Source organism: Mytilus californianus, unplaced genomic scaffold (genome assembly GCF_021869535.1).
Source record: "Mytilus californianus isolate M0D057914Y unplaced genomic scaffold, xbMytCali1.0.p SCAF_2, whole genome shotgun sequence".
Taxonomy (NCBI): domain Eukaryota; kingdom Metazoa; phylum Mollusca; class Bivalvia; order Mytilida; family Mytilidae; genus Mytilus; species Mytilus californianus.
The window spans coordinates 115,838,292-115,855,829 of NW_026262668.1; the positions used below are offsets into that span (position 1 = coordinate 115,838,292).

The following is a 17,538-nucleotide window of genomic DNA, read 5'->3' on the forward strand; positions in this document are numbered from 1 at the left end:
TTACACGTTCAACCTCGCCATTCTGTATGTACCAGTACCGAATTGAGGAGCATGTAAATCGGTTGTTGTCTTTTGTTGCTATATATCATACATGTATTTGTTTTTCGTTTTTTATTTTGTACATAAATCTAGGTCGTTAGTTTCCACATTAGTTTTTTTTTTACAGTTTTCATTTCGGGGCCTTTTTTTTTAGCTTGCTATGCCGTATGGACGTTTCTCATTGTTGGATGCCATACGGTGTTCTATATTTGTTAACTTTTACGTCATTTGGTCTCTGATGGAAAGCTGTTTCATTGTCATTTTTCACGGGCTAAATTGCCAATTAGGTTGTTCTACGAAGACGAAGACGAAGATATTGGACGTTATAATGTTGCAAACCAACTTTTATTTATAAAAAGAAATAATTCCTTCATGCCATGCTCAATGCTCATTTTAATATAGGAAGGCATTATATTTGTTAAATTTTTTAAACCAAGCGTTAGCCAGGTATAAAATATTGACAAATATAATGCCTACCTATGTTAAAATGAGCGTAGAGCATGGCATGATAGAATTATTTTGTTTCTAATGGGGAAGTTTAGAACATGTGTATTTCGAAGCGGACATAAAATACACGTTCGAAAGGCAACCATTTTGATTGAGATATCCAAAACGTTCTAATAGATATAAGAAGATGTGGTATGAGTGCCATCGAGACAACTCTCCATCCATGTCACAATTTGTAAAAGTAAACCATTATAGGTCAAAGTACGGCCCTCAAAACGGAGCTTTTTCTCTCACTGTCCGTCAATGGATGAACAAATGAGTAAATATATTGTAAACATAGCGTATAGTGCAGTAATGCATACTATCCTTACTCTTTTGATAAATTGATATGGTAACACAATCATTCCACATCTTATTTTTACATCATTACAGTAGTATAGAAAACAAACAAACATTTGTGAGATGTATTTCTATTTGTATCCATCTGATGACTTAAGCTTTTTCAACTGATTTTTATAGTTCGTTCTTATGTTTTACTGTTACACCAATTTCCTAGGTTAGGATCCCGCTAAGATGTTTAACCCCGCCACATTCTGTATAAAATTATATTTACCTGTCCCAAGCCAGGAGCCTGTATTTCAGTGGTTGTCGTTTGTTGTTGTGTTACATATTTGTTTTTCGTTCATTTTTTTGTACATAAATTAGGCCGTTAGTTTCCTCGTTTGAATTGTTTTACACTTGTCATTTCGGGGCCTTTTATAGCTGACTATGTTGTATGATCTTTGTTCAATGTTGAAGGCCGTACGGCGACTTATAGTTGTTAATTTCTGTGTCATTTGATCTCTTGTGACGAGTTGTCTCATTGGCAATCACACCACATCTTCTGTTTTCTATCATAAGGAATTGATGTAAGTACATGATATAAAGTATTTATTTCCATTTAAACTTAGTTCGAAGATAAGATCAATAAGGTATACGTATAGCATTCAAAAATGTCTACTCCCTATTTCGAAAAGTTACCGTTTGAAATATATTTTAACACATGTTTGTATTGCAATAAAATCTTTATAACATCTTTTTGACTCAAATATTTAATTTCTTCCGATTGGCAATGTCCTGATCCGTGCTAACGTAGCTTTTCATAAATTTGTGGTTTCAAAACAAAACAAAACCGGGTCCTATACTGAGACAAAACAGGGTCCTTGTGTAATAAACAACATTGACGAAACAGGGTCCTTCCATTTTGATATGACCCATTTCTTTCGTTCCATGCACAGAAATGCAAATATTGAGGTGCTCATAGTGACTAGCCATGTAATCTCTGTGTTAATATCTTTCTTTCCGTACTTTTCTTTCCGTAAAATGTGCACAATTTAGAAAGAAATTAAACAAATTCGTAGCAAGATTCACTCAATTCACCATTTTCATGTGCCTTTTTACTTATTTCTCCATTAACCTAGAACGGTTGTAGAAAATATTACATCACACAATCGAAAATAGTAATATGTGTATGTTTATTCTTCAATGTCATTAAAAAACAAATAAATAAACAGAATTTCTACCTTTTCTCTGTCTGTTGATTGTCCGTCACCGTACCGGACATTAGATACTATCGAGTCCAAACATTTTTTGCCGGGGTAGTTTAGACACAGTGTAATATATGACACCAGATAAGTATTTTTGAATGATTTTCTGCAACTAAAATGATCTAGTGTAAAAATAAAACAAAATCACGTTTTCTGATAGAAATTGTACCTGTTCCATAGATACGAAAATAAAGGGATTACAGTGGCGGATCCAGAACTTTTCAAAAGGGGGGGGGGGGGCGCTGACTGACATAAGGGGGAGGGGGGAGGTTCGCTCCATTCATGCTTCAGTGATTCCCTATATAATCAACCAAATTTTTCCCACGAAAGGGGGGCCCGCGCCCCCCAGGCTCCCCTGGATCCGCCTATGGGGAAGTCTAGTTAACCAGCAGAGAAGGGGGGAGCGGGAACAGATAATCAGTGCTGGTAAAATTTACTTGCAAATTTGTGCCAACCAATTAGTCTAAGAGGCTTTGTGGCCATTCTGACAACCTTCATGGGCCATCGGACAAAATTTGGGAAAATGGCAGCCTAGAGGAATGTCGATTGGTTTGAATGGGCCAACCAGTTTCTGCCGAAACTCTGTCATCCAATTTCAGGTTATGGTAATCATGCGTATAAATTTATCGAAATAATCAGTTGCAGTTTTGGCGGAGGATCATTCCAGAAACATTTCTACCATCTAATTTCATACCTACATTTCGTAGTTTTTGACGAGACGCGACCGCTCAAAAGCTTTGATGGCCATTTTTAAAATTGGATAGTGCTGTCAGATAAAATTTTTGTAGTGAACCATAGAAAGAGCATTCCTATGCATGTCATTTTAAACAAATATCGAAATTGCAAAATTTACTTAAACTATAGTAACAGGATAGACAGTAACAATATAGACAATATTGGAGAAGACGTTACTAAGTTGAAAAACTTGTGTCTAATCCATTTGTCATTTTTGAACAATAAAATATGTTTAAACTAATATAGACAAATTTCTATATTTATGAATGCTGTTGTGAAATAACTATACTTCATTTGTTGCAGTGATAATATTTTTCTTCTGCGGGCTTGGTTTCCAATACATAATAACACTTTGCACAAGCATAATATTGTTGTCATTTATAAATTTGTTGGCATCAGCATAGACATGGTAAATTGTTTTCCTCTTTTGGATATTAAACTATTCAGCAATGATTTAAAAGCACAAAGATCCTAAAAATAGTACACAATACTTTTCCTACATCACAGTGAATAGTTTAATATCCAAAAGAGGAAAACAATTTACCGGTTTTGCTAGTATCGGTAACAGGATAGACATGCATTTCATGAACGTCGATTGAAATTAGTTTGTAAAGAAACGTGTTACATGGAATGATAAAGGAAGTGTGATTTGTCATTAAAGTTAATATTAGATTCTAAAATTGTTCATTTTGCAGATTTCAAGTCAATAAAAAAAACCCAGCAAAACATAATATGAAATCTGTTACCCTAATACTGTGTGTACGCCTATAAATTACGTATAAAACTTACTTAAATATTATATTTTAATCTCATAGAAATGGATCAAATAAATCGTGTTTATTATTGATTTAAAGACTCATAAATGCTACAATTTTTCATCTAAACACAACTACGTTTTTCATTCAAAATACAAATCGTTCGGTATTCTTGTAATACTTTTATAGACGTAGTTCCCGACTTCGGAGAGGCACACGAACATATAGCGCGATTTTACTAAAAAAAAAAAGAAATCGCACTCCGTCGCTGGGCTCCCAAAATGTTGTATATTACTTTTTTTGGCTAAAACTACTTGTTCACACAAACCGGCTTGGCGGGAGGACATGTCTGATATTCCAAAGTATCATACATTTAGACCAATCAAAACATTTGAAATAAGACATGTTGCAAAATAAAGTTAGCTTCCAAAATGTTGTATGTAAAATTGTTGTATAATGGCTTTGGGAATCAAAAACTTTTACATTTCTTTATTTCTGTGATAATTAGGTTAGTTTGTGTTTTCCAGAAATGTCCATTTTTTTAATTCCAAGCCATCACAAAAATGATAAGTTCACATACGACATTTTGGAAGCACAGATTTCAACCAAATTTTCAAAGCCTGTTTGTGAGAATTTTTTATTGTTGAAAAAATTAGATATGTACAACATTTTGGGCGACGACTCAAACCTCCCTTTTACAAATAGACAATACAAACACTAGATGCAAGTAAAACGGTACAAAATAATATAATATCAACGAAATAATTTCAGTAACTGAGAGCTACTACAACGGAGCTGCAGGTAATGAGAGTCGTGCACCACACAGGACACTTATGCTACATGTAACTCATGTTCAGTATTGGCGGTTGTACTTCATATTTCATACAGCAATGTAAAGAATATTACAAGAAGATACCATAATCTGATATACCCAAAGTGTGCACCATTATGTTATACAGATATCAATCTATAAGCGAGCGAATTATATAAATACCAGCATAGTTCTAGACACAAAGATATAACAACACCATTATGATTATTATCTTTTACGCGTTTAAGGGTAAACAGCCAGAAATAAAAATATTTGAGATTCCTAAATTTGTTTGCTTTGTAATTAGAAATAATTGAAAGAGCTGGTTGTGAAACCATAGATTTCGAGTTCTACATACGAAGTAATTGTCTTATAGTTTTAAGTTTTCTTTGTAGTGTGCGTCTATCTGTTTAATTTGTGCTTTCCCTTACCATGCCAAAACGCCAAAAAGTCTTTGCGAGTTAGGAATCATGCAAGTAGTTGTTGCTGTCTTTTAATAATAGGTTGAAAGGTATCAGATATTTTAGGTTGTCTCCCTTGATTTTGTTCTTATCTTGTTTTGATTTTGAACGATATAGCGCTTTCCATATAAAAACATTTGACTATTATACCACTGTTTGATATGCAAGTATGTGTTGCATTAATGCATGGTTTTATCATGGTTTTATATTCTAGATTATATTCATGCACACATTAATGCGGTGTAATGTCGTTGAAAGTATTGCGATTATTTGGAACTCACTATAACTATTTGAGAGCTGTATAGAACCTAAAACCGTTCACACATCATGGACAGGGGTCACAAAGCGGGCGTCACTAGTGGAGCATCCCCAGTTTTCTGTTAAGTGGTGTGTTTACGTCGTTTTACTCTTTGTTCGTGGTGTTGGTTGTTTTTATTGGGTTTATGACTTACGAATGTCCCTGGGTAACTTCCTATATTTCTATTTATTGTAATCATTTATTTTTAACAGAAAATAAAACGGTCACATTAAATAAACCAGTTTACAAACCTCCTGAGAAGGTACCAGTTGAACCAGTTAATATAAATGATTGGAATGTAAAACTTCCAGCATATAACATGTCAATAAATGTTACTGAAACTGACTGGTGGAGATCAGCTGCTTTCTTCAAATGGTAATGTCATTTTATGCTTAAACAATTTCATCATATCATTGTAATTACATTTTTAGACACACTATTAATCTTCTTTTTGGACTAGCCCCTCATTTGTATTTCAAATCTCGGTAGTTAATGTTTCTAATAAATAAATGATTTTTAAATATAATCCACATATTGTCTGAAAAAAATGTGAAGGATTAATCCAGAAACATGTTTTGTGAACACAGAAACATATATCCTACTTTTTACCTTGCACAATGGGCATTACTTGAGCGTAACATATTCCACTACTACGGGTGTTACTACCTTGTCTACCCATATGAGTCTCGCACGGTCTGATTCTGTCATGTTCCAAGTCGACAGTGCTTTGGTTTTGGCATGATTCAAATAAAACACTCTGTCTGTAAAGTTCCAAATGAATAAAGTGACGTAATTGTTCTACAACTACATTTAAGATCGTCGTGATATGTATATAGCTTGTTTGCGCTGACACGGCGTCAATTAAAAAACTAAAGTTACAACTTCCTCAGACTTGGCCTTGGACGTTTTTTTGCTGCTCTATTTATACTCTTTTTTAGTTATTGTGTTATTAGATCTAAAAGTGGTCATTGTTGACTATATAGGTGAGCGACACGGGCTCTTTAGATCCTCTAGTTTTTAGAAACTGCGATGATGGTCTAATTTCCCCGCCCTTCATTCTGGTCCGTTGGTCCATTCACTTTGCAAAACATACCTAGTTTATATATAATATTTGATAAATTGGTCATGTCGTGTCAATCTATGAAATATTTGCAACTAAAAGATAACCAATCAAAAATCTAATATTAAAAAATTTAGAAAAGTGATAAAATACTGAAATGAGTATAAACATTTTATGAATACTTTAGGGACCTTCAACACAGATCCATAGATTATCGTTGTAAACGATTCAAGTCAGTTGGAAATTGGTGGATTTGCTTGGATTCAGGATACAAAATTAAGAAACCTTGTCTTGTATATTCTTTTGGGTAAGAAATCTTTTATTCAAGTTGTAAAAACAGATGTTCTATTTAAAACATTTCTTGCGGTGTTATTTCAAATGACAGAAATTAATCGGATTTCATCAGTACACGGACGATTTTACAAGGTAGTTCTTTCCATTGAAAAAACAAGGAATCGAGATTCTGGGAAAATGTTCAGTCATCAGATCTTGCAATGCTTAAAACAAACGTGTACCGTCTTTACATTGGTGCAGATGAGTTTTAATAATAAACATTGTCGCATGTTTGTACTAGGGGACGACCATATGGAATTTAGGGGAGGGGGAGGGGTTGCAGGTGGATTTTTCCGGATTGATCATTTATTTTCATTTGTTGCACGAATGCTTATTTTTTTCCGCGTCTTCGCTGCGCGAAAATTTGTTTTCAATTTTGTACAGAATATTAATTTTCATCCGATCTTGTGCGATATCATTTAATTTCATTTCTTATATTTTATTGTGTGATCAAATAAATGATATAGTAAAGAAGATAAACAAATATTTGTGAGAATCACATAAAGATTATTTGTAAAGTCAACTGTGTAAATTTTATGAGCTCCTTTTTATACTAGTGGTAGAATACACCTTATCGCTATTTGTCCGCCAACGTTCCCGTAAAAAATAATGTCATAAAAAAATGTCTGACGCCACAATGCATAAGACGTCAATTTTCAAGTGGCGCAAAATAACGGATCAAGTGTCGCAAGTTCCCAAAGAACGATAACTTAAATGTCTATTCGCTGTTTCAGAATCTTAATTATATTCTCGGTAATGCATTCGCAACTTTTGTTGCCGGCGTGAAATTGGACCACAATAAATACCGATATATTTACAATAGATCACTGAAAGATATTTTAAATTTTATTATCATCATGAAAGAAAAACATTGTTTTGGCTTTAAAAGATTGGTTTTTTTTTTATTTTAATAAGGATTTATGATCTGTGTTCAATTTTAATATGAAGACAGTGGATACACACCTTATTGATTCATATAGTACGAAACCAAATATTGTGTGCAAACGGGCTTATGTATAAGCTTTATTAGAAACAAATTCATTCTATTATTTATTCTTTTTCTCTGGTTTAAAATCTATTCAACTGTATATGTTTCACATTTTACGACATTTAGTAAATCTGTTCCTTATCTAAAAACTTAGTTATGACCATTTTGTCAACATGACAGAACTATACAAGTGGAAGGTTTAGCCTGCTATAAAATCGGTTTTAATCCACCATTTTCTTCGGAGAAATTTTTTTCCAATTCAGGAACATGACAGTTGTTTTCCAGTGGTTGATATAGTCGAGCGTTTAGCTTTGTCAGGTTTTATCGACTTCTTCCTTGGATATCGGTATTTTTTTCTAACGATGGCGAAGTCCTACTAGATGAGTACGTTATGCATGGACACAAAACAAAGTTTAATCTTTATTCAAGTTTTGAAGGAAGCGTTTCCATTCTAGTTTCATAAAAATGTTTCCCGTGGCGAATTAAAATCTATTCTTAAAATAAAAAAAAATAGTATTTTTAGTTAACGCCGCAGCCGGAACATGCTTATTATTCTACAGGAATTCTGTGTCGCAAATACGATCTCAAGCAACATTGTTTTTGGAAAGGCATAAGAATACAGTAAACTCCTAAAGCAAACAGTAATATCTTAGATGAAAAACAATGAAAACACTGCAGCACTTGACCCGATGATTATTTCACTATACTCGTAGTGATTTTGTGTCATGAATTGGTACACCATGCATTCTGTCCTTAACCTTTGGTGTATACATGTATACGAGTATAATTATGCTGTCATTTCAAATATTTTAGTACGAATCAAAGAAGATGAGATATCAACACAATGACACAAAAAAAACAACCTAAGAATATATCGTCCAAGTGTTTTTATATTTACAAATTATTGAAATCCTGCCAAAAAGTCAACACAACCAGTGCAGACATTTCTGCGTCGGTCTTTAAATCCATGGTGCTTTGCAGCTTGTCAAAAAATCCGCTGCCGGAACATGCTTTATATTCAACATGATTACTGTTACGTGTTCGCGGTTATATATGAAAAAAAACCCATTAATTTTAGAAGAGCGTAAGCATGCCGAAAATTCCTAGAGCATATAGTAGTACTTAGCCCTTTCCTCTAAAATGATATATATAGTTTGAAAGACCTCAAAAGATTTTTATACTAGATATTGGCCACTTCATTGTTAATTTCACGTTAAACGAATGTAGAGGTACAATGCATAGCACTATTATAGACAAAATTCGTAAGGGTTCCGCGGAACCCAGTGTCTCGCCTACTTTTGCTGTTAATCGCAGACTCAACAAAAATGAGGAAAAAAATTAATAAAAATATTCCTCTCTATACTATCTTTGATTGTAAGTAGCTCCTGTCCAAGTTTGGTAAAAATCCAGGATAGTTTATGAATCTAATAAATGTTTTAAAAACTTAAACTGCAGACTATATGTAATGTTAACTGGAAGAAAAACTAAGTCCATTTATAAGTAAAATACGGAAAAAATGGAATTAAATTTTAACAAAATTTCCTTCTAGATACTAGCTTTTAATCATACACAAGCTTCTGTCCAAGTTTGGTACAAATCCAGGATAGTTAAAGAAAGTTGTTAAAATTTTTAAAACTTTAACCACAGAGTGAATGTAATGTTAACTCGCAGAAAAACTAAGTCCATTTATAAGTAAAATACGGAAAAAATGGATTTTTTTTTTTGCAAAATTTACTTCTGGATACTATCTTATGATCATAAACAAGCTTCTTTCCAAGTTTGGTAGAAATCCAGGATAGTTTAAGAAAGTTATTAAAATTTCAAAAACTTTAACCACAGAGTGAATATTTGTGGACGCCGCCGACGACGACGACGCCGACTGAATGTAGGATCGCTATGTCTCGCTTTTTCGACAAAAGTCGAAGGCTCGACAAAAACCTATAAGACTACTTTTGACAAGACGATAAAAAGACGAATGCTGAAGCCGACGAACAATATTAATTTTTAATTCGACCACATTATATTTATTATTCAGCTGACTAAAAATATTAAACATGAGATTCCGAGATGCATTAAGAAATGAATCTTTTAACTAGATTCTTACCGTTCTGAAGTGATGGTAAACTCGAAGTAGCCAACAGTGCATTGTGCTTCATTGTGTGGATTGGTCAATTTCCTTCAAGCTGTTTATATTTTGTATTTCATGAATCACTGTATTCAAATGCATTCTGACGTCAGAATTCTAGCAGTCAGATAATCTTATCAGTGTGTTTAAGTTCGGTATTTTGACCAACAATCCAATATTATAATTGATCTTTCTTCTTTCTTAAGATTTATGAATTGTGTATTAAAATTGACATAAAAATGAAATTTGAAGACAATTTTTTTTTAAATAAAATGACAAAAAATAGTCAGACGAATCATAGAAACCCCAATGTCAGTACGATTTACAATAACTGTTGATCTTCTTCGTCTTCTTCTTCCTCCAAATAAGGAACCGAATTCAATATTGAATGCATGTGGTACTGCGAAAACTTTTAGCAGTGCCGGGCAACATAGCGAGTCTTCTCAAAGTTATTTATAATTAAAACAGTCACCGATATAAAATCTACATTCATGCAGTGCTGACTTCTACCTTCCAGAGCATGCTTTCATAGCATCTCTGAATTCATCTATTGAATCGGCCTAGGTGATTTTAGAGGGAAGTTGGTTCCAATCCCTGATTATCTCTGGGAAGAATGAAAGTACATAGTCGTCGGCGATTAATCTTTCTTGATAGAAGCGGCTTTTACCTCTGATCTGGCTGTCGTTTCGGATTAGAGATTGTTGTTCGCCTATATCTATTTACTCATGCTGTATCTTAAATAACATACATATAAAAATAAGGAGATGTGGTATGATTGCCAATGAGACAGCTATCTACCCAAGTTCAAATGATGTGGATGTAAGAAATTATAGGCAACCGTACGACCTTCAACAATGAGAAAAACCCATATTCTGTTGGTTTTCTTTCAATCTTCCAGGCTTTCTCGTTGTAATTGTTTGTTACACAGCCAGGTGTTCGGTTTGTGTAGTTGTTTTGAACAAATTGTGCTGCTCTTTTTTGCACTTGTTCTATTGAATTTATTTTCTTTGCTTGATGAATCCTGTGCAAGCATATTCCACTGTGGGTCTTTCAAAGGATGTATATCCTGCTGATTTTACGGGTTTAGTGCAATCATTCGGGTTTTGATGTATAAATCCCAATGTCTTGTTTCTTTTGCCTACAATGTTGGCAATGTGTCTATCAAAGGACATTTTTTGTACTCATTTGCCATTTTAATATACTCCAAATCATCCAATAATGTTAGGTCACTTTGCAAAAGGTCACTGTCTGTCTGATTGTTGATCGCTCGAAAAAGAAGCCTAGTGTCTGCAAATAATTTGTCCTCCGATGATGCTGCTGTTTCATACATGTCATAAATGAAGATCAGGAACAATAGAGGTCCAAGAACTGTCCCTTGTGGTACACCAGAGTACGAGGACTTGCGAAGAGATATCTCCTTCTAGTGAAACGCTCTGCTTTCTGTTTTCTAGGAAAGACCGAATCCATTTATTAGTTTTAGGGTTGACTCCATAGTATTCTAGTGTGTATAATAGGCGATGGTGTGGTACTTTGTCGAACCCCTTTGCATAGTCAAGAAGGATGATGTCGACTTTTGATATTCTTTTTCCAGTTTTACTTTTTAATGTCATGATGGTTATAATTAACTGTGATTTCGTAGATCGTTTTTTGCTGAACCCATGTCGTGCATTGGTTATGTTTTTATGTTTATCAAAATGGTCATAACTTTTTTTCATTTTTTTGTAATTCCATTAAATTTCAATTTTTACCAAGATATTTTTTTATTTCAATAACAAAAAATTAAATTGAAGTACTATTGAAATTTAAATCAATACTTATTATTAAGCGCTAATTGGATTGCATTTTGACAATAGTTTGTCGATGTTCTAATCTCTGAAATCGAGATGAAGAGACAATTCAAGGTTACAAACAAAAAATGAGAGGACCGCGTGAACTCCAAACGGAGCAAGACCATGTGTGTCGACAGGGCAAGCGTCTCCTGCTATGCACGCATCACCCGCAATAAGAATTCACACTCAGTCAGAATGTCACAATCGGGAATAGGACACAATCAGGAACAGGAAATGCATGCATCACACTCAGTCAGAATGTCACAATCGGGAATAGGACACAATCAGGAACAGGACATGCATGCATCACACTCAGTCCGAATGTCACAATCGGGAATAGGACACAGTCAGGAACAGGACATGCATGCATCACACTCAGTCAGAATGTCACTATCGGGAATAGGACACAATCAGGAACAGGACATACATGCATCACACTCAGTCAGAATGTCACTATCGGGAATAGGACACAATCAGGAACAGGACATACATGCATCACACTCAGTCAGAATGTCACAATCGGGAATAGGACACAATCAGGAACAGGACATACATGCATCACACTCAGTCAGAATGTCACAATCGGGAATAGGACACAATCGGTAAAATTACAGATCTGACGACTATACTGGTATCTATCTAAAGATCTAAGACCGCCAAAACATGTCGCTAGTGAGTTGATAAACCAACACAACGTATTGGTCAACCAATTGATTTGATTGACACCACTGTTTGAATACACCTCGTCACAATATTTCTGAAGATCACATTTTACTGTAGAAAGAACGACGGAAAGAACGTTAGAAAGATGTTTAGTCGGATTAATGACGACCCGGCTTTATTTCTCATAAGAACTTTATCCAGTATCAAGATGATGATATATTTATTAATTGTGTTGATGTCTGTATTTTCAGTATAGGTTTTGATTTTCGTTTCGATGATGCAATGGCTAGTCTCGGCTGTGAGGTGCATTCTTTTGATCCGAGGTAAGATTTTCTGAAATGGTCACATAATTTAGTCATAAATAAAACAATTTCAAATGTACTCATTCATTCATATTTTCATTTACGTTTTAGAATAAAGACCCTGACTTTCACTGACAAGGAAGTTCTTAGGATGAAACATTTATCAACGTTAAGGGTATTTCAACCACATATATGTTCACCAGACTCAAGCTGGCAGCCACTTTTAGCAGCTAATCAAGATAGCAGCTACTTTTTTCCAGCAGTCAATTTTAATGATAAAAAAACTATAACATTATACATTGATTGTATTTACTTTGTGCACCTTGGATCATCCTCGGTTTTGTGTGGGTTTCGTGTTGCTCAGTCTTTAGTATTTCATGTTGTGTTTTGCGTACTGTTGTTTGTCTTATGGTCGTTTTTGTTTTATTGCCATGGCATTTTCCGTTTGTTTTCGACTTATGAGTTTGAATATCCCTGTGGTTTCTTTCGGCTGTTTTTTTTTTTGTGTTACCTCTCCTTAACGTTTTGTTCGTGAAACCTGCATGCCACGTACCTTGCTATTGAACGGACTTAACAGCAGATGTTTGCTTGCAGGTGTCAAGTGATTTCTTCTTAGATGAGCAAAACCAAAATTGATGTTATCCCGCATATGCTCCTTGCGTATGTCTATTCTGTGTCAATTAGATAGCATGTAAGAAACGCTTGATAAATTGATTCTTGCTGGAGAGCTGACTGTTGTTGTTTACGCTAAAATGTAGTTTGAAAGGGCATTTTGAACATAACAGTTTAAGTTTTAAAGGTACTTTATGCGGTTTTTTTTTTCAGTATGAAAATGAAGGAACATGTACGTAATACGTCTGTGGTTTTCCATCCAATTGGTCTCAGTCATAGTAATTCAAAACAGTTTTCTCCTCGACGGGATAATTATGTCAGACGAAATACAACATGGCCAGTAATGAATTTAAAAACTATAATGGATTTACTAGGACATAAAGGGGTGAGTAGATGAGAATGATATATGCAAGTTATATGTAAACTCAAATAATATGATTCAATAAACATATTTTACGAAATATTAACATTAAATCAATCTTTGCAACACTTTATTATTAAAATAAGAAAATTTGGTATTAATGCTATTGGGTTACCGTATTGCCTTCAACATGAGCAAAACCCATACCGCATAGCAAGCTTTCAAAAAACAAACCGACATGAAAAGATGTAATACAATTCAATCGAGAAAACTACCGGTCTGATTAATGCAAAAAAAAAACGTATCTACATTCTATAAGCAAATGTTTGAGCAAACGTTAACAAGACACCAACTAATCATAATCATTTTAGTAAAAATACAAAAAAAAAAGAAAAAAAATAATATCTATGAAACACTGCTTAAACATTCGTAGAGGTCACTTTACAGTCTTCGACGATAGATGTGTACCCAATTTATATAACAAAGTGTAAATAACCCTAAATGAATGAATTCGCTTTGGCCGTGAAATGAAACTGCTTAATTTCTTTATTTGTTTTAAGGAAAATTTTGACGGAGAATAATATAACTTCATTGAAATCTTTAAGTTGTTTAGTTGCTTTCTCATTGACATGTATTACATATTTACTTTTTGATATTTATACTATAGGCCTAACACATTTACTTTACAGAGAACAATTGATGTTTTAAAAATTGACGTCGAAGGATATGAATGGAATATCATCAAATACTTGCTGCAGGAAAACCTCTTCCAGAACATTAAACAATTTATGTTGGAATACCATTTGTTTCCCACATGGCCTTCTAAAGAAGATTATCCAAAGCTGTTAAAAATTTACAAATCATTACATGATATTGGATTACTTAAATTTGTGACAGCCATGCACCCACTTAATCTTAAACCGAAATCATTTAATATACAAGCTGATGTTGCCTATGTAAATATTCTTTTTAAATCAAACTCGGGGAAACCTATAGAAAATCTATAATAAAAGTGTGTCTTCCATTTGATGTATAGGCAATAATTTACATGGACATAAAGCCTGTATGTATGTTGTTAAATTAATTTGAACGTACTAATCGTTTACAATTATACTTATTGTGTAATGTAAAATACTGGTTTTAAATTATTTGTGAACTTCTGGAAAGGGGCAATTCTGTCATACGTCATTGCAAAAAACATTAACGATCGCACATACAGTTTTCATTTGCATTGTTTATTTTAGTAGCATGTTTTTTTTTAAATATGTTAACACATTAAAGTCACATGAATGCTGGTATTATATTACACGTGAGCTTGAATTCAAACAAACCAATAAATCAAAGAAAGAAAGATAGGTGTGAATATTTTTGAGAGAAAAATACTTCTTATAATATGAAGCATAATTTTATTCTCAATATATCACTTATTCGACCACGGCTGTCCTTCAGTATATCCAGAAAACTTCCCAGACCACGGCTGTCATTCAGTGTATCGGGAAGACTTCCAAGACCACGGCTGTCATTCAGTATATCGAGAAGACCTCCCATACCACGGCTGTCATTCAGGATATCGAGAAGACCTCCCAAACCACGGCTGTCATTTAGTATATCGAGAAGACCTTCCAGACCACGACTGTCTTTCAGTATATCGGGAAGATCTCCCAGACCACGGCTGTCATTCAGTATATCAAGAAGACGTCCCAGACAACGGCTGTCATTCAGTATATCGGGAAGACCCCCAAGACCACGGCTGTGATTCAGTATATCGAGAAGACTTCCCAGACCACGGCTGCCATTAAGTATATCGAGAAAACTTCCCAGACCACGGCTGTCATTCAGTACACCGAGAAGACCTCCCAGACCACGGCTGTCATTCGGTATATCGAGAAGACTTCCAAGACCAAGGCTGTCATTCGGTGTATCGAGATGACTTCTCAGACCACGGTTCTCATTCGGTATATCGAGAAGACTTCCCAGACCGCGGCTGTCATTCAGGATATCGAGAAGACCTCCCAAACCACGGCTGTCATTTAGTATATCGAAAAGACCTCCCAGACCACGACTGTCTTTCAGTATATCGGGAAGATCTCCAAGACCACGGCTGTCATTCAGTATATCGAGAAGACGTCCCAGACAACGGCTGTCATTCAGTATATCGGGAAGACCCCCAAGACCACGGCTGTGATTCAGTATATCGAGAAGACTTCCAAGACCACGGCTGCCATTAAGTATATCGAGAAAACTTCCCAGACCACGGCTGTCATTCAGTACACCGAGAAGACCTCCCAGACCACGGCTGTCATTCGGTATATCGAGAAGACTTCCAAGACCAAGGCTGTCATTCGGTGTATCGAGATGACTTCATAGACCACGGCTCTCATTCGGTATATCGAGAAGACTTCCCAGACCACGGCTGTCATTCAGTATATCGGGAAAACTTCCCAGACCACGGCTGTCACTCAGTATATCGAGAAGCATAATCGTGAAAGAATAAGTAACGGTGGTCAAGTATTGTGATCGAATCGGGTCAAAAAATGGTATCGGACTGAGGAGAACATTTCATGGGGATGACACCTGCAATGTCGGTATTTAATCTAATTTATTAAATTATAAGGACAAATATTGGGGAAGGAAATATCTGTCAAATTAATACAACAATATGATCAGTATCTGAAATATCAATCAACTAATCTGGTGTGTTTTCGAAGGAAAAGTCCAGCATTTTGATGCTATCATCCTTGGTGTGATTGTTTTTGATACGTGTTGTTTCTTCACAAAGTTTGATCTTTTTCATGACCTAAAAATGTATTTTGAATTTGCGCTTCCCATTTTTATAGAAAAGCTCTGTTTAACAAGATGGATGCCTTTTAATTGAGAATGGAATATAGTAGAGTAAAGCGTAGAAAAATAATACGTTTTGAAATTACAGCAAAATCGTAAAGATTGTGTTCGAAGATTTCGGAGAAGATTCTTAGAAATTTGAAGAATCCACATCTGATTGACACCGTAAGTTGGACACACATCATCACCATATTTCTGAGGGACAATTTTACTGTAGGAAGAATGGGGTTAAGAACGTTAGAAACGTGTTTAGTCGAACATCTTGACGAACCGGCTATATATTGTTTTATAAGGTTTTTGTTTTTTAGATTAGATACCTAGTTAAAAAAAACGATGCAATTATCTATATTTGCCGTATAATTTAGTTTGCATTTTTTATCATAAAATAATATAACTATCACTATCATGGCTAGATATTATCGTTTTTTAGATAGAACTATTTTTGTTGAATTTATTTGGACGCGCAAATCGTTTACAGTAATGTAGAATACTGGTTTTAAACGATTTGTACACATACCATTATTAATGGAAAGGGGCGATTCTGTCATACGTCATTGTACAAACATTTCATAAAAATAAAGGATTACACACACTTTTTATTATCATTGCTTATTTTAGTAGCATGATTTTTAGCATGATTTTTATTATATATATATTTCAACAAATAATGGTAACATGAATGCTGATATCATTCTTCACATAAATATTTTTTTCGGAATTTTGGGTCCTCAATGCTCTTTAACTTCGTACTTATTTGACCTTTTAACTTTTTTTATTACAGCGTCACTTATAAGTCTTATACGGAAGCCGGTTAGTGTCATGGTGCAGTTTTATTTTTAAGTCGTTATAACGACTTAGCTTATCTTACTCGTTATAACAACTTAGCTAACTTGTTTTAATGACTTAGTTAACTCGTTTAAACAACTTAGCTAACTCGTTTAAACGACTTATCTAACTCGTTAAAATGGCTTAGCTAACTCGTTTAAACAAATTAGCTAACTGGTTATAACGACTTAGCTAATCAAACTCTTTATAACCACTTAGCTAACTTGTTAAAACGACTTAGCTAACTCGTTTAAACGACTTAGCTTATCTAACTCGTTATAACAACTAGCTAAGTTGTTATAACGAGTTAGCTAAGTCGTTTTAACGAGTTAATTAAGTTGTTTAAACGAGTAAGCTAAGTTGTTTAAACGAGTTAGATAAGTCGTTATAACAAGTGAGCTAAGTTGTTATAACGAGTTCGATTAGCAAAGTCGTTATAACGTGTTAGCTTAGTCGTTTAAACGAGT

The 17,538-nt window shown here is 34.4% G+C and overlaps 1 protein-coding gene across 1 annotated transcript in view; it reads left to right on the plus strand.

Annotated features, from left to right (window-relative positions):
* The window catches only part of LOC127730832 (uncharacterized), a 43,470-nt gene extending 26,629 nt beyond the window's left edge, over positions 1-16,841 (plus strand). Inside the window, exons 4-8 of the mRNA XM_052239437.1 lie at positions 5,345-5,507; positions 6,380-6,499; positions 12,382-12,453; positions 13,258-13,429; positions 14,095-16,841. Of these exons, the coding sequence (XP_052095397.1) occupies positions 5,345-5,507; positions 6,380-6,499; positions 12,382-12,453; positions 13,258-13,429; positions 14,095-14,412 (845 nt within the window). The 3' untranslated portion in view covers positions 14,413-16,841. The remainder of the gene's footprint in view (positions 1-5,344; positions 5,508-6,379; positions 6,500-12,381; positions 12,454-13,257; positions 13,430-14,094) is intronic.
* The last annotated feature ends 697 nt before the right edge of the window (positions 16,842-17,538 follow it).